This window comes from Ailuropoda melanoleuca, chromosome 3 (genome assembly GCF_002007445.2).
Source record: "Ailuropoda melanoleuca isolate Jingjing chromosome 3, ASM200744v2, whole genome shotgun sequence".
Lineage (NCBI taxonomy): Eukaryota > Metazoa > Chordata > Mammalia > Carnivora > Ursidae > Ailuropoda > Ailuropoda melanoleuca.
The window spans coordinates 115,790,345-115,807,854 of NC_048220.1; the positions used below are offsets into that span (position 1 = coordinate 115,790,345).

The window sequence follows — 17,510 nt, forward strand, 5'->3', positions numbered from 1 at the left end:
TTCAGAAATGTACACACTCCAGACCTACAGAATCAGAAACTGTTCTCACAAGCTCTTCAGATGACTCTGATGCATGATCAAGTTTGAGAAGCATGATTCGGAGAACTTACAAGTAGGAAGGGCCACAAGCTGTAATAAATATTTGGGTTCTCCACATTGCAGTTCTCCACAAGTTAGGTGTAATATCATCTCCCCCGTACTCTCCTCCACCCATACAAATGTGATTTTGAGTCCACCTTATACCCAGATCTTGGTTTCTAAATAGCATTCTCCATTAAGTGGATTCAAGGCTTTGTACTATTGGAACTTTTTTCTAAGTTTGACATTACTTCAAAATAAAGCAATTTAAAGAGTCCAATTTAAAAGGATGTAAAGGATGACCTGAAACAAATAAAAATCACACAAGTTTCCCAAAACTGAGGATATGGAACTCAGACTGAGTGTATTTATTTATTTATTTATTATAATCTCCAAAATACTTTCAGTTGGTACAACTGCTTCTTAAAACCATATCACTACCAGGCTCAGAATTTAATTACAACCAAGCAATTCACAAAAACACTTTAAGCAACAAAACATGCTTAGTATTTCCTTGAGAAAGGTCCTTCAAATGTGTACGGCATCACTGGGTGTTACACAAAACCGCTAGGTTACCCTTAATGTGTCCAAGTTCTGCACTCCTTATGTTGTTAAACTCTTACGGCATCTGTGACACTTCCACATCTCAAAATAAAGGCCTTCATGGTGCAATCTGCCTTCCTCTTAAATTTTAAAGGATACTCTAGATCATTCCTTAGGAAAGTAAAACTATGAACACTTTAAGAGGGAAAACGAGTTGTTTAGACTCCTTTATATTATACACTTCAGTTATGGGTTATTTATTCAGACTTTTTAAAATTTAAAAAATTTTGTGGGGACAGAAGTAAAAAATATTTACCAGCAGGTTAGCTTCTCCCAAAATCACAGTTTTCTGGATAAATACATGTAGCATCACTAAAAATATTTTACTATGAATTACACATAGCTTGGAAAGAACTTTAATATTTTGGACTATAATGTTCATGTCTTAAAATATTTTGCTTTATTCCTTTTATAATATTAAACTCTTTCTTTTAAAAATTTATATCTTTTTTTTTATAGCTATGAATCTCACTGTGTATTTTCCACACCTTAGCCTGAACTTGTTTTTGAAAAATAACACCTGCAACTTCAGCTGGTTATACGGGGAAGGGGGGGTTTACCATAATTTTATTATACCTTGTATTAACAATAAACCTTCTCACAGAGAAGAAAATACTTTAAATACCTTAAATCATATCTACAACAATAAAATTCACATTTCATGCTTTAGTGAGACACTTAAATCACAAGATAGTCCTCATAGTTTATTGGAATAGAGCCCTTCTGTACCTGGCCTTCTGCTGTATGCCAGATATAAAGCTCTGGATGTTATGAAAATAGCAAAACTTACGCCATCCTCCTATCAAGTAGAAAAACTGAGGGTAGATCTTCCCAGCCATCAAGTGGTGACAGAAATCCTGTGTCATAGTGAAGTGACAACCAATGTGCTTCAGACCACGGGTCCCCTGTGAATCAACTTGATTGTATGGAAAGTGCTAAAGAGCCCAGATGTTCTTTAATGTGAGCTGAAGGAAAAAAGAGCCCTTCTGAGCACAGTGAAACACTTCATTTATGTGTCTACTGCACAGGATTTTATATGCTTCCAGAAACAGTGCTGTATTTCTTCCCTTAGCTACTATATACATTTTTCTGATAAGTTCAGTGTTTCATTGGGAAATGTGACTTGCAGAGAGTTCCCCTTGGGGGCAGGCCCAGACCTGCTACTTCCAGTAACCTCGTCCACCAGCAACACACTCTCTGAATCCTGACCTTGGGAGGAATCCGATGTCTCTGATATTCGCAAAGTCCTCAGAGAGGTGGTGTCTGCCGGGGCCAGGCCCATGCCAGGTACACCCGGAAGCAGATTCCTGCCTCCAAGACCATTTTCACTGAGGTCCGGCATGTATAGGAGGGTCTGAGATGTGCTGCTGATCTCCTTCAGCTCTCGCGAGAGGAAGGAGCGAGAGTGGCCAGACATGGCGGAAGATGTCCTCCTGCTGTCTGAGCAGTGCTGTCCTGAACGGTCTCTGCGGGACCCGCCGATGCGGCAGAAGAGGCACTTGATCTTCTCTATTGCTTTGCTGAGCACGGTCTTCCGCAGAAGGATATAGATCCAGGGGTCCAGGATGGGGTTCACAGCAGCAATTCGGATGGCCTGCAAGTCTGGGTTCTTGCTGATTTCTTGCACCAAACGTGGCTGATATAACTGGTTGACGAATACCCGTACCTGCATAAATGAGATGCCCACATTTAGATTTTGTCCTTAGTCGGCTGGGGAAATATTTGCATCAGTGTCTAACCTAGTAACATTAGCTAGCTGCCCTCCTTCCTATTAATAAGTGCCAGGAAAGAGCAGCTTCCACAATAAGCCTCAGAAAAAACGGTAATTGTGCAATCACATTTGTTTTGAGTTAGTGTGACTTTAATATTTCTGTAACTATCTTATGAGTATCTTCCTTCGATCAAAGATGGTATACAAAAACGCAGTTTATATACAGGCAACACACGCATAAAGTGTCCTTGAGAAACATTAACTTCATTTCTGTGAATGCTTTTAAGTTTTTGCAATTCAAATGACGTATCTTCCCCCCCTCCACAGCCATTGATTTCCCTTATTCTAGTTGCTTTTTAATTTTATTAATTTTTAAAAAATATTTTGTTTATTTATTTGCCAGAGAGAGAGAGCACAAGGAGGGGAAGCGGCAGGCAGAGGGAGAAGCAGACTCCCTGCTGAGGGAGCCTGAAGCAGGGCTTCGATCCCAGAACCCTGGGATCATGACTTGAGCTGAAGGCAGATGCTTAACCGTCTAAGCCACCCAGGAGTCCCTCCAATTGCCTTTTTATATATGTAAATGAAACTTTTTGTAAGTCAACTAACCATCCAATCATCACAGAAAAGTCCAGAGATGCCTTTATTATAGAGTCCAGTAAGAATACACTGGAAACTTTTTTTTTTTTTAAAGATTTTATTTATTTGACAGAGATAGAGACAGCCAGCGAGAGAGGGAACACAAGCAGGAGGAGTGGGAGAGGAAGAAGCAGGCTCATAGCAGAGGAGCCTGATGTGGGGCTCGATCCCCATAACGCTGGGATCACACCCTGAGCCGAAGGCAGACGCTTAACCGCGGTGCCACACAGGCACCCCTACACTGGAAACTTTTAAATCACTATCTGAATCTCCTATCATCCAGAATGACCAGAGAATAGTTTGTATTTTCTCTATGGAGTCTGTTCCCCAGTTATAATACTCTTCTAGTGTTACCAAGCCTTCCTTCAAACATCTCTTCCAGTCTTTTCCCTCGCACTGCATTTTTCACCTGGATTATTGCATCAGCCACTGGAGTAGCTTTCGCTACCTCCAATTCCTCTCCTCTCCAATCCACCCTCCAAACCGTCACCAGAGGGTTGTCTGGAAAGCAGATCTGACTACGCGGCTCAGTTGCTAACCCTTCAGTGGCTCCCTGCTGCTTGCAAACTATAGTTTTGCTCAACAGCTGCCACGGTGAATCCTTCCTGAAACTCCTGTCAGAGTCAGCCCTTCCTGGGGCGCCTGGGTGGCTCAGGCGGTTTCGATTCAGTGTCTGCCTTTGGCTCAGGTCGTGATCCCGGGGTCGAGTCCCACATCAGGCTCTCCACTCAGCAGGTCCCTGCTTCTCCCTCTGCCTCCACCTGCTGCTCCCCCTGCTTATGCTCTCTCTTTCTCAAATAAAAAAATGAAATCTTAAAAAAAAAAGAAAAAGCATCTGCCCCTCTTTTGTGTCTATATGGCATTCGAACCAGCAAACAGCCAAGTGCTGAGAGCACCTCCACACAGACCATTAGGGAAGACAACTGGTTCTACCGCAGTTTGAGCTATTTAGGCAAAAGGCGCGTCTGCCAGCCCACCCCAGGACAGGGAGGCATAAATGAAGGGAGCACAGGGAGACCCCAACAACCTGTTTGCTATTTGGGAGTCTTATTTTTGGCAGTTCACAAATTTTGCTCTTATTGTAATCACTTAGTTACTCATATTCTTTCATGCATTTAATCACTGAAGAGTAGGCACGTATTGTGTGTTAGGCGTTGCGATAAGTCTGGCCGCAAAAAGTTGCATTAAATACCACAAACTTCTTGAAGGCAAGTAAGTAATCCACAGCACAGAAGATAGTAAGGAAAACCAGCTGTGACTGCGGGGTGATTAAATGAAAGGAGAGAAGAATAGATGGGGGCCTAATCCAGATCAGGATGGGAGGGCATCAGAGCCTGCGGGAGTAGGGAGCTTGCCTGGGGTTTTTGATGGATGATGGGGAATTTGCTAAATTTAGAAGGAAGGACATAGCATTTCAAATAGAGGTAATTCCATGTGTAAAGTCATGGGAAGAATGAAATAATATGCCAACTTCTGGGAACTTCAAATGATTTAATGAAGAGTGCTTGAATTTATGTAAGCTTAAGGATAACTACATTTTATTCCTTAGAGGAAAAAGCACTTGCTAAATGTACAATTTTAAATTTACTCTTAAGAGTATTATTGTCTGAATTGTACTTCTGATTCCACTAGAATCTTTTATATAAAACTCTCACCTCACATAAAAAGTGGTTTTAAGATCATTGACCTCTGTCTTTAGCAATTATTTAATAATTATTATTTGCCTTTAGTAGTTATTTGAAGTTAGGGAGAAGTAAGAGGGGAGTCTCAGCCAAGGAGGATGCATAAAAACCATAAAAAAGAGAAAGAACTCACAAAAGCAGGGCTGGAGCGATTTAACTAGGGGCAAATATCTCTAACTTTAACAAGACTTGAGGACATTGCTACTTTACCATACAGTATAATAATTAATATTCATGATGTATCAATCACCATGAAAGCAAGAGAAGGGATATTTTAGAAAGATTTATAACAGTTTAGATAAAATAAGTTTAAAATGCTTAAGGAAATAAACTGCATTAATGCGAAACTCAACTCATGAGAAACTTGTTTCTAGATGAAGCTAGATCAGTGAGGTGTAACTGTATTTCTGTTTCTTCCTTAGCAGGAATTCAGACTTTGATCAGCTACAGGTCCGTAGTCCTTTTCTAAGAAATTACTGTGTTTCATTTGCGGTTATTTTGTTGTTATTCTTTTTTTTTTTTTTTTTTTTTTTTTTTTTTTTTTTTTTTTGGTTGCAGAACCTGACCTAAACTTATTTCGGCAGTAAAACCCGAACTGAACTAGACCATGAGGCTATTTATAGTTTATTTATTCTACTGAGTATAAGTATTCCTGTGTTTTGCTTCAGAGAAATTGTCCCAATTACATATTATACAGTATATTACTAAATTGGTTTTTTAAAAGCCAAGAAATTCTGAATTCTAAAACACATCTGGCCCTGAATGTTTTGGATAAGGGATAATGGTCCTGTAAATCTCACAGAATAAAATAAAATGGTCAAATGGCTCTCCCTAGCATGGAATTAATACCTTGATCTCTGGAAGACAGCTAAATCAAAAGTGAACAAGAATAAACAGAAGTATATGGTGTCTTAAAAGACTTTCAAAAACTGTGCTTGGATAAGTGATACTAACAAGACAAAGCAGGGTTGATTGTCTATCGTTATTAAAAACTAGTGAAACAAAGCATTTTGGCTGCTTCTTACCATAATCTTTATTGAGGCACTGAGCTGTTTGGGCACTGAGAGATGCCCTCAGGTCTACGGGCCTTTTCTCAGATGAAGTGTTACCGAGACCTGAAGGTTTTGAGGAACTTATCAAGCCCACCTGTCAGTGGCTGATTCTGTTCTGGGCCCCAGGTCTCCCGATGAATTCCATGTTGCTTTTTCTGTTCTACAGGCTGGCTGGCTTTCTGTTTAAGAATTATTTCCTGACAATGGAATCATTGGTACAAAACATGAGGTTTATATATTACTCACATCACATACTATGTTCCTAAGGGTGAAAAGAAGTAATGGACCTAAATCTGTTAGCATCAGGCCTTCCCTGCACACAGCCTTTAAGGAAAAAACCCAGGCAAGGTCTGTGAGAACTTGAGACTTGCAGCCTCTAGGTGGCGATGTTGGTCCACCTGGGAGTTTCTCCCTAAGGAGCCGTTTGCACACCCATCTCTAAGACCCTCTTTCAGAACCGAACCTTGGTTAAGCCTGAACTTTGCATTTCTGAGATTTTTAATGTTGAAATCTTTTGTTGCTGGTTGCCTCTCCCACCTCTACCTCAAAGGAAACAGGGTTAGTTCTGAAAGGTGGAAAATTTTTGAATGGTTGAAATGGATATAAAAGGAACGAAATTTGTAGCCATTTACAGGAACGTATTAGGAGTTAGCACTTTATTTTAAAATTTCTGTGATGTTTTAGAAAAGCCAGAGTGTTGTAAAAAAATTAATAATTGGGCTTTCGTAATCAAAGGTGACGAGAAGCAAGGAAAGCATCACATCAATCTGTGTCTCACTTTGTCCACAGCCCTAGTTGATTTTGACTCATGTCCAAGGAAATGAAGGAAGCCCTATTTTAGAGTTCCATGGGTGTGTGTGTGTGTGCGTATGTATAAGCTTAGAATTAATATAAGCCACTGAGCCTGGTTATTTAATGTCATTTTAGCAAAGAAGAGCCCACAGGGTAGCAATAAAGATGAGTATGAAAAGCAACATTTCAAGTTCAGATAAAAGCATTCTCAAAAGTTGGTCAAATTGTTTGGAAAAAAAAATCAAGACAAACCAGTTTTCCTTTGCAGCATGGTCTCACTGGAGATTGACTTGAGGTGGAGAAAAAGACAAAATCGAACAAAAGCTCCATGCACTCCATAATGTTTTTAAGTCTAGCAATCTCTGCCTCACTTTAAAGGCTACTTGGTTTGCTCTCTCCAAAGCAGGGGAGACTCCAGATTAAGATGGGAATATCCACAGCAGTACTTCAATGTCATGTGGGGAGGTGAAAGCACTTTTCTGGAATTCCTGTCCAACAGGCCTTGTATGCTTCACAAATAAACATGTTCAGGCAGTTTTCAGTGTTGGAAGAGTGTGCTCCTGATAAAACAGAACCTCTGCATCGGGGTGGGGGGGAGACCTTAAAACACTTCACTGGATACAAACAACATATATCCTCTCTTGCAGTTTTAAAAGCGAATCTATTTTTTAGGAGCCGCAGATAATGTGCAAGTGATTTATCTTTAACGTTGGCAGACCTTACAATATTCTAAACTGCTTGAAGATGGCTAGAAATTAGGACTTAGGAGCACTGGAACATAACTTGGAGAAAATAGGATACATTCAAAACAAGGTGTGAGGAAGGAGAGCTGTGAGGTAGGCTATATGTGGTAGAGAAGCATGCACGCTCTGAATCATACAAACCTCTGTTCACATCCCGGCTCTGCTCCTGCTAATTGATGTGCAGAGGATAGAAGTGCTTCGTACAATGCCTGGCACAGAACGTAAATGTCTGCGGCCCTTGCTTTCTTGGTAACCCACACATGGAAATTTGGCTACTGGGGAATATAGGAATAATTTCAAAACCACAGTTTAGAAGTAGCTTTGGGGTGTAGTGAAAGGATTTGGTACCAAAAACCATGTACTTCCTATGTAAGAAAAACCTGTTAGCAGGGAATGTCTAATTGAAAAAAGCATGTTGAAATTTGGAGGAGACTGATTTAGCCACTGACTGTCAAAGTACAAATGCTTTCCAATAAATGACAAGATCCTAGAGCGGGATTTGTGTGTGCTATGTGTTCTGTTCCAAGAACATAAATGGAATTATCTGTGTGTGCTCAGTTATCTAACTGCCCTGTGAAGAATCCAAAATTGACACAGCTGTTACTAGAAATTCTTCCCACTTTTTTTTATGACCAAAAAAAAAAAAAAATCCTTAAGTAAAGGATAGTGGAAAGAGTTCTTGCCTGTGTGGCTCCATTCTCCTTCCTTCCGGGTCACTAGCTAGCCATTTATTTACTGCAGGCAAATTACTTAATCTCTACACGGCAGCTCTACATTGAAAATATATTTCTGTAGTTGTTTTGTGTGTGTGTGTGTGTTTACTCGAACTTTGAATATTCTAATGGGAGATTAAAAGAAAATCTTGTTAGTAGACGTTCCATAAAACCGAGCCTTGACAGGTCAGCAAAGCATGGTAGAAGTCCACGAGACTGGGACTCCCCACAGTCCCCCAGCAAGTTGCAGAAGGACAGAAATTCCTCATGTGCCGTTGACCAGACTGAGGGGCGAGTGAAAACATCGTCTAGCCCTGCTTTCTTCACGATTCAGATGAGATGCTGGATGTGGGAATACCTTGCTTTCACGTGCTACTCTGCGTGTTCAAGGTTCTACCACTAACTGGGTCTGGAATCCCATGCTTATGAGAAAAACACAGCTTTCAGGAACTGCTCTTTTTTTAACTTAGCCAAGTTTAATTGAAAAACAATCAAATCTTTCAGGTTCTGCTGTAAGAGTACTCGAATTTATGGCATTACTCTTATGCCTTTAACTGTGATTCGCGCTCGTCTGAAATCCCATCAGCTGTCCTGTGACTCCACTTCCAGTTTGCCTCCGGTAAACAAAAGTCTATTTCCACAGTTTTCTTCTGCTCTAATAAATCTTTCTCGATCGAATGCTGGTGCAGGCTTTATAGAGACAACTGGCTTATAGTACACAACCAAATAAACACTCACAGGAAGCTATTTTCCTAAAGATCAGTATTTTACTTGTCCAAGGCAGAAGATGAATCGAACTGGTCATTCTACCCCTAACAGAGATGAATCTTTGTTACTTCAGAGTAAGAAGAAAGAAAATAAGAGAAGGAAGGAAGTAGTGAATATGGCCTCAGCTTGTTTATACAAGGGGGAAAATGCCTTTTCAAATCCTACAGTGTTAACTGTTCAGTCCTGAGGCGAAAGATTTGATTTTAATTGTTATCTCGACATTAGTAACTGCAAAATTGGGCACCAGAAGTTGATCTAGCTCCAGTATTTCACACTGGGACCTTAGGAGACTGTCTTGCTTGCATATTTCTGAAGAAATCATTCCCTTTTATTTATCTTAAGCGTAGACTTCAGCTTTTTCTGTGTTAAAAAAAACCAGAGACTGGTTTTAAATGAAAGAATAGACAAAATGACAAGAACCACCTTCCCACAAAGTCTTGTCATGTAATGTTCCATGTCAAATGTACTTACACCTTCTCTGTTCATTGATTATGACTCATTTTAGAAAATTTCTCAAGTTTAGCACAGTCACTTAAATCCACGATTAATTTCCCAAGCTTTCTCAAATTTCGATTCCAAGCTCTATAAGACACGTGTTCTGGATAACAAATTAAATTTTACTTTTTTCTATGAAACTCAGTATCAAGTACCCTCGAAGAGCCACTGTAGTTTTTCTTCCCTGGTGTCCAAAAGACAAAATTTGGCTGTTTGCTAACCTTATACACTGTGTCAAGCTTTCTGAAACTCCAAGTAAACTCTATTTGCTCTATTAGCCTTTCAGAAGCATTTTAAGTGTTTTGAAGGGTTTGATTTTCCTCAAATAGGATTAGCAACCAACTTGATTTGATAAAGGTAAAAAAAGGTGCTTCATTAGTTTCCTTGGAACTGAAGATAGCTCCGACTGCTTTAAATGTCAGAGTTCAGAAATCCTAAACTTAAATTACAACCTGAATATGAGAAACATGAAAAGACAGGAAAGTTGTAAAAGTAAGCCAAGGAAGACTCTAGTTATGGGTAAATCCCCCTTTTAATTCTTTGAGTAACAGCTGAACTGTGGGTGGGTGGGTAGTATGATGACCTCTTTGCTTATCATTAATTTACAACTAAACCGATTCTGAAACTAGAGTTTGGTAGCCAAAACTAAAGGCTAAACACTGAAGCTACTATTACTTGTATGATTCGTTATCACTTACAAAGGCATATGAGTACTTCTCTATATGATCACTTCTTAGCTGAGCCAGTTTCAATTTTCAGAGTAAAATTACTTAGTATCTACTGCACGTTTCTGACTTTCTATAATAGTGGGTAGTGTTTGTTAGTTAAAATGTGGCTACTTTGCAGACTACAAGGATAGCTCCTGTAGTTTCTTGCCTCTAGCTTCTCAGATAACCTCAAAGGCTTTGTGATAAATTGCCCCATACCACAGGGGCAGGTCCACTGCAGCCCATAAAATAAATGACGTTCTTTATGCCTCTCTAGATGCTCCAAGAAAACAATTCATCTGTCACTGGGCAATCATCAACAGCTTCACAGGCTTACCTTCGTATTTTAGAAGTATGTGCATGTTGCTAAACTTCTAGCTCTAATTCCTCAGTTCCTTAATGTGGATGTTCTTCTGTACGTAACAGCCCCTCACTTTGTCATTTACTGTTCTGTAAAACCTAAGGCAGCAGCCAGAAAAGGGAGCCCTAGCAGGAGCAGGGTTGTTTCTTCCAAAAATCTCACTGTATTCTGAGTTGCCATTACAGACAGTAAAATATATTTATGTGGCTCAAGTGTGACTTAACTTGGTAAATTATATTGGGTCCTGGAATGGTTTAAAGGCCCTTCTGGCCAATTATATTTATTTCTGTTTATACAAATTGTCAAGAAGCTACTGTACGCTGGCTCTCAGCCACATCTAAGTTCCTTTCATTTATACTCACTTTTATCAGAGATATAATATTTTTATGTGAAAGATCCCTGGACCGTATTAATAAGAAAGAAGAATATCTCGTTACATTATTTTCTCTTGTTTCCAATCAGCAGAAGAAAGAAAAGTCTTGTCTTTTTGAGTTGGTAGTTTAGAATTTCTAGAAATGCAGTGTTTTGAAAGATGGAAAAACAGAACCTGTTACTTTCCAGAGAAACTCTAGAGAAGGTGTTATGCACATTAGCCCATCAGTTTCTGGTGCATTCTTGTTTAATGACAGGAAAGTAGAGAACTAGGTGCATTTTCAACCTTTCTGCTTATAACACTTAAAAAGCTAATCCAAAGGCAATCTTAAAGAAGGCGGTGTCCTAAAAGTGAAGTGTGCCAAAACTCAAATGCACACACTGTACGAAGGCCAAAATTAGAAATGTTCTAGGAGTGAGACATGATATAATATTATGTGAACAGGGTTGGGAGTCAGGTGGGTCTGAGGTTCATCACAAGCTGCAGGGTTTTGGCTGGGCAATAACTAGATCACCTCTCTAAAGCTTCTTTTCTTTTGAATGGCACTGTACGTCTCACAATTGTTGAGAATGCAAATTCAATAACCTGGATACATCAGCCTGACCTTCATAGGCCCCTTGAGAAACCTGGCTTTACTGGTCCCAAGAAAGAATGAAGGAACTCGACTCTGGTTCCTAGTGGGAACTGTGACCCACATGTGCAATGCACAGCATGGTAACGAGCAGGGAATCTAGCCTGTCAGTGTAGTTCTGTTAGATTATTTTAAGCAAGTCACGCCCTGTGGCATGTGAGGGCGTCAGACTAGAGCAAAATGCATCCAATCTCTCTAGCTCTGAACTTCTACATTATCTACCAAAACAAACAAACAAACCAAAAGAAAAAACCCCATGCATAAATCAAAGCACCAAAACCCCAGTGCCCTAAGGAATGGTGTATAACAGAGAGATCACCACCCCCGAGGTTTCGGGCTTCTGCGGTTCACTGTGGAGGACCTAAGTCACACTACAGCGGTTTCCCCTCCACATCTGACAGAGTGGCAGGTGTTCCCGGAAGGCTCAAGGCCAATGTCAGGCAGCAAGGGGTAGGGGCTGTCCCGGGACACAAAGGAAACCAGGCTTTCGGAGAAAGAAACTCGGGGGCCTAGGAGAAAAGCACCTGCTACATCTCATTAGGGTCGCGGCTGAAGAGGAGCTTGGGCCTGCTCTGAGCACTGTCGAAATCCCAGCCACGGCCTGGAGGACAAGTTCACTGTCAAGGCAAGAGAGGGAAAAGAGGAAGCGGGAGACGGAGGAGGAAGGGGGATGTGCGAAAGGGCCCAGAAGGGCCCATTCCCGGCCACTCACCACGAGAGGGATGGAGCAGATGAGCACCACCAGGGAGGTGGCGATGAGTAAAATGACCATCTGGATCTCGGCGCCCGCTATTCCGCGGAAACTCCGGCGGCGGCGAAAGTCGCTGAGGCGCGGCAGGGCGGGGGAGGCGGCGGTCGGGTTGCTCCGGCAGGGGGCCCAGGGCACCGCGACCGGGCCCGCCGCGTGGTGCTGCTCGGTGCCCAGCGAGGTGCGGCGCATGAACTGGCGGTGCATGCGGAGCAGAGCACCGCACACCAGCACGTTGCAGAGCACGGTGGCGAGAATGAGGAAGGAGCTGAAGCCGGCGTACATGTAGGAGAAGGCGGCGTGCGCCGTCACGTTGGTGGTCCAGTCAATGAAGCACCAGGTGTCAGGGTACTGCAGCCGCGAGCTGCCCAGGCCCATGTTGGGCAGTGCGCAGAAGAGCACGTTGGACGCATAGACCGCGACGAGCGTGAGGCCGGCCAGCCGCTTGTCCACGTAGTGGCTGTAGAAGTAGGCGTGGTTGATGGCCAGGTAGCGCTCGATACTCATGGCACAGATGATGCTGAGGCCGGACAGGCTGAAGAAGAGCAGGATGAAGGTGCTGTACTCACAGAGTGCTTCGCCTCCGGGCCACTGACCCTTCATGTACGTGGCGATGGTCACCGGACTCACCAGCAACGTGCCCAGCAGATCGGTGACGGCCAGTCCGCATACCAACGTATAGAAGGTCGTCTCCTTCTGCTCCTTGCGCGACTTGCACAGCACCACAATGGCCACCAGGTTGCCCACGACCCCGAAGATGAACATCACCGCCGGGATGGTCACCGGGCTGTTCGGACGGTCGGGGGTAGAGGAGGCGGACGCATTGACCCCGGGAGTGGACATGATTGAGGCCCTCGGTACGCAGTCTTGGAGTTCGAGGCTGGGTCTGGGGATGGTAGGGGAGACAAAGGCGCGGTGATCGGAAATTACTCCTTGCAAGGTGTCAGACCCGCGCCCAAGAAACGATATGCTGATGAGACAAGAGGAACAACTGGATCCCGCATCGTGGATTGTAGCCACTTACCAACTTCGGTTACCGAAATCGCCAGGCTCGGGATACGTCCTACCAGAAGCACCACTCTACTGCCATTAGTATTTGTCAGTTGATACTGCCATTCTCTCCTCCTCCCCAGCCCAACTCTCTCCACTGCCAAGATGAACAAGACCTATCTCTAGGGATAAGTGAGTGGTTCGCTCTTATTCCCGACAGATTATGAGTCAATAAAATCCTCATCGAAAACAAGTTACGGAAGGCAATTTGGAAAACGCGCTCGCTCCTCCCGGGCTCCGCTCGAGTAGAGCCCGCCCACCGCTCTCGGCCCGTGCCCCCAAACCCTCATCTCACCTGTGGTAGCCGCGGCGGTGGCAGCGCGTAGGCCCCAGGGTCAAGACTCAGATGTCCACGACACGCCTCCAACCTGTCCTCAGTCTTGGCCCGCTCAGTGTGGAGCTTGCCAAGCCTTTGTCTTCTCAGCCGGGTCTCGGTGGCTGCCAATTTTCCAGAACTGGAGTCAGAATGGCAAGCTTTCAAAAACTCGGACGAACCAGAAGGGTAGCGGGATGGGTCACTGCAATCTGATCTTGGATTTCTTTCTTCCTTCTTTCCTTCTTCTTCTTCTTCTTTTTTTCCCGTACCTTCAAAGGCGGGACCAAAGTTTGAGGAGCCCGCAGGTCCGGTCCCCGGGCGGACAGCGCGCAGGTGTGGGGCCGCGCGCGCAGGTGGCACGGAGCCTCAGTCCCGGGTTCGGGCCGCCCTCCTCCTCAGCCCTGGGCAGCACGGGCGGCTATCGAGGCTGGCGGCTGCCACGGAGGCTGCTTCCGACGCCCCGAGGGCTGTTTGAAGTCCACTCGGCCTGAGGCTCTGACCTGGGATCTTTCATCTTCTTCTTCTTGGCTGCCGGGTTCCGAGCTCCGCTCTCGCCCTTCCAGCCTCTGTACAAACTTTTCTCCTGCTCCAAGTTTCCCTGGAGGAGGCGGGACACACAGTGCGCGGCCCGGGCGCCCATTGGCCGGTCGGGAAGGAGGCGGGGCGTGTCCTCCTTCCTCTGCGCCGCGAGGCCGCGCACCGGGCTGGAGGCGGGGCTCCGAGCGGCGCGCGAGGGCCGGTTCCCCGCGGCTTGCCCCGCCTCCTCGGGGCTGGGGTCGCGAAGACGTGGGCGCGCCCCTCAGGCTAGGGTGCCGAGTGCCGCCGTCGGCGGGGACCCAGGGAAGACGTGGTGCTCTCCCTGGAACCCTCTTATCCACTGCGAGCTCGGCTTCCACAGGGGACTAACTCTGAAACCAGCATCTCTTCTGCCCCATTGCCTCCCGCCCCGAGTGAGCTATTTCTCGCACCTTCTGCACGTGGATCTCAACATCTGGGTGCTGGGAAAGGAGGTCGGCTGCTTTAGAACTCCACCTTAGAGCGGCCCAGGTGTGTGTGTGCGCGCCCGCGCGGGGCCCCGGGACAGCTACAGCGGGGAAGTGCGGTGCATGCGCGCGCGCGGCCCCAGGTTCGAAGTCGGGAGAGCGCACCCGCCGGGGCGCGTAGATGGGCGGGCGTGTGCCAGGCTTGGGTAGGGGAAACAACGAAGGATCTATCCTCCGAAAGTAATTACAGTCCATCCAGGAAAGTAGTTGGTTGGCAGTGCCCAGGATGTGGGCTTCGCTCCGTTGGGCATCCCCGGGCAAAAAAACAAAACGCAACAAAAAAAACCAACAACAGAGTAAGAGAGAGACGGAACCGCAGCCTCTCTCCACCCTGGTGGCGGAACCCTACGGCTGTGGAGACAAGTGACCCGCAGGTACCACGTGGGAGAGTTAGGGTGGGAGGGCTGTGTAACACCGGAGATCTTTCTCCTCCTCCCGGGGAACTGCTCCTCCCAGTAAGAACGGCAGTCTGCGTTTCGAGCCTTGGCCCTGTTGTGTTCACGTTGGACACTTTTCACCACGAATCCTTTGAACGGCTGGCAGATGGAGGGTGCGACGGGGATTTGAAAGTTTTTCCAGTGAAGGAATTCGACAGTCATTATCTCCCTGATTAACTCTTGGAACCGCCTCATTGTTCTACCTTTTTTCTTTAAATAACAGTTTGACTTATTTGGTGGTGGGAACAGTGTCTTTGTAAACTCATTATTCACTTGTTTGTACTCTGGTTCCTAAAATGAGGACTGAAAACAAAAAAGAAACGATTGCAAAACTCCATGGTGTAATTATAACTGCTTCGCCGTTTTTTTTTTTTTTTGTTCGTTTTCTTTTTTTGTGTTTTTAAACCATTAAGAGATTTTGTGGGCCTTTTGAATTACTAGAAAAATCTGTTTCGAAGTGCCGGATACATGCATTTTAACATACTGCATCCCCTCATAGATTAAGCAAATAACTCAATTCTTTTATCTGATAAGCAGGTATTCATTTCTTGAATGTTATTTCATAAATAAACAAACCTCCTAAGAATTGATCTGGTTCTCCTGTTACTGTCAAATGGCACAGTAACAAATGAGCAGTAGGAGAGCCAGAGAGGGCATTCCAGACTTCAGCTAATTACAGCACATGAAATACCTGGAATCACTTGTAATACCATATGGATATATTAATATAGCATTATTCTGTTGTTTATGCTATTTCCTCATGAATATTGGTGATTTGGAAGGAATCTATAAAAACAATTGCTGGCAGTTGGTCAGTTTCTCAGTCTTCGCTCAATCACCATAATAACCATCTCTGTTGTCTATGCTTTCTTTGAGTAGTAACCTCTAGGGTTGTGTCAGCACTGAAAACAAGTCAACACTAGAAAAAGGAAACTGCAGATTCTACCCCCATTCTTCCCTAACCACATTGCATCACTGTCACCCTGTCAGGTGGTTATCAGTAAATATATGAAGGGGAGGTGGGAAGTTCCACTTATATTCATTTTATGCTAATAAAAATATTTTTTTCCAGTTTTCTTTCCATTTCAAGTTCCTCAAGTGGAAAACAGGATTGGTACTTGTTAAATTTTTTTTTTTTGAGATTTTATTTATTTTTTTGTCAGAGAGAGAAAGAGAAGACACAAGCAGGAGGAGTGGCAGGCAGAGGGAGAAGCAGACTCCCCGCTGAGCAAGGAGCCCAATGCTTGACCTGAGCGGAAGGCAGATGTTTAACTGACTGAGCTACCCAGGCATCCTGGTACTTGTTAAATTTTTAAGGATGAAGAGTATGTTAAATATAACAATTGAGGCACACCGCTGAAATGATTAGTGAGGTTACAGGTTTTATTTAGTATGTCATTGATAAGCTGGGCTTGATATCAAGGAACTATCTTTTTTTACTGGTCCTTTAAGTTTTCTTTCCACAGTAGTTCTGGGAAGATTGACATAAATGAGAAACGAGGACACGAGATGAAAAAAACTTAATGAGGTTTACCTGTACTCTCTTTTGGTGTATGATTCTTAAAGCATAAGTTTAGCCTTCAGAAGTAGAATTTGAAGGTTAGGGAAACAATTATTTTATTTTCTTAATTTGGAAAACTGGGACATTGTAGTTCAATTGCTCTCATGCTATGCCAGGAATCTACACCGCAAAAGGAAATGAAGAATTTTCATGAGCATGTTGACAAATCTTGTCATTGTATATTTCAATGAAGAGGTTTTTATTCTAAAAATTGTTTTCTATCCTCCCTTGCAGTTTTCACCTCAATCCCTACTTCTCTGCACTGGAAGACCGGGGTTCAATTCTTTAGAACTGTTGTTAAATCCCCTTTGGAGGTTTGATTTGGTCTAAGAATTGCCTGACTGGTCAGTGTGATTGCTCTGTTTTAGCTAATTATTTGACTACTCTTTTGAGAAGACACCCCAAGGGTGGGAACCTGTTTAAAAGCAAAGGCTGCTTGGAGGCTACCAACCACATTCCCTTTGACTAAGTTGAATCCTCCTTGGATCAAAGGAATGGGTAAGGAAGAGGTAATTCCTGGAAGAAAGGCAGCCGGATAAATCAGATCTGGCCTGGATCCCTTCCTAAGCCTAACCTGGACAGACCTTGGAGCATTCCTAAAGCACTAACGTTCATGTAGCAAATCTGTGTAAATTGTGTTTGCTGTCCGTCTTTCCTGACAGGCCATGTGGATACTAAAAACAGTGAAAAAGGCATCTCTCTGGTGCAAATAACACAGTGCCCTTGGACACATTTGCCTTCTGTGTGTTCACCCAGTTGGTTCAGTGGATGACAAGCGTGACACTAACCTGACCTTGGGCATGAGGAGAGGTCATGTGGTTGTGGTTGTGGCCCTCCAGTGACTGCCCTCCCTTTTTAGTGGTATGTTTCAAATGTGTGGTCCCCAATTATTACCATTTTCTGACAATGAATTTGGGCTGAGTCTAGAGCCTGGAGTTTGTGTACATGTCAGTATTGTGCTTAACTCCCCAACATCTTCTTGTGGCCATAAATTAACTGCTGTGGAGGCC

General features: G+C 43.9%; 2 protein-coding genes across 2 annotated transcripts in view; one reads left to right on the plus strand and one right to left on the minus strand.

Annotated features, from left to right (window-relative positions):
- Positions 1-441: 441 nt before the first annotated feature.
- On the minus strand, positions 442-14,030 carry PTGER4 (prostaglandin E receptor 4). Its single transcript, XM_002922613.4, has 3 exons — positions 13,439-14,030; positions 12,058-12,979; positions 442-2,347 (listed from the first exon to the last, which is right to left on the minus strand). Exons 2-3 carry the CDS (start codon positions 12,934-12,936, stop codon positions 1,757-1,759), a joined length of 1,470 nt encoding a protein of 489 aa, XP_002922659.2. The 5' UTR covers positions 12,937-12,979; positions 13,439-14,030; the 3' UTR covers positions 442-1,756.
- LOC109490133 overlaps positions 12,935-17,510 on the plus strand; it is a 31,545-nt gene continuing 26,969 nt past the window's right edge. The window contains exons 1-3 of the mRNA XM_034655668.1: positions 12,935-12,950; positions 13,448-13,645; positions 13,952-14,506. Of these exons, the coding sequence (XP_034511559.1) occupies positions 12,935-12,950; positions 13,448-13,645; positions 13,952-14,496 (759 nt within the window). The 3' untranslated portion in view covers positions 14,497-14,506. The remainder of the gene's footprint in view (positions 12,951-13,447; positions 13,646-13,951; positions 14,507-17,510) is intronic.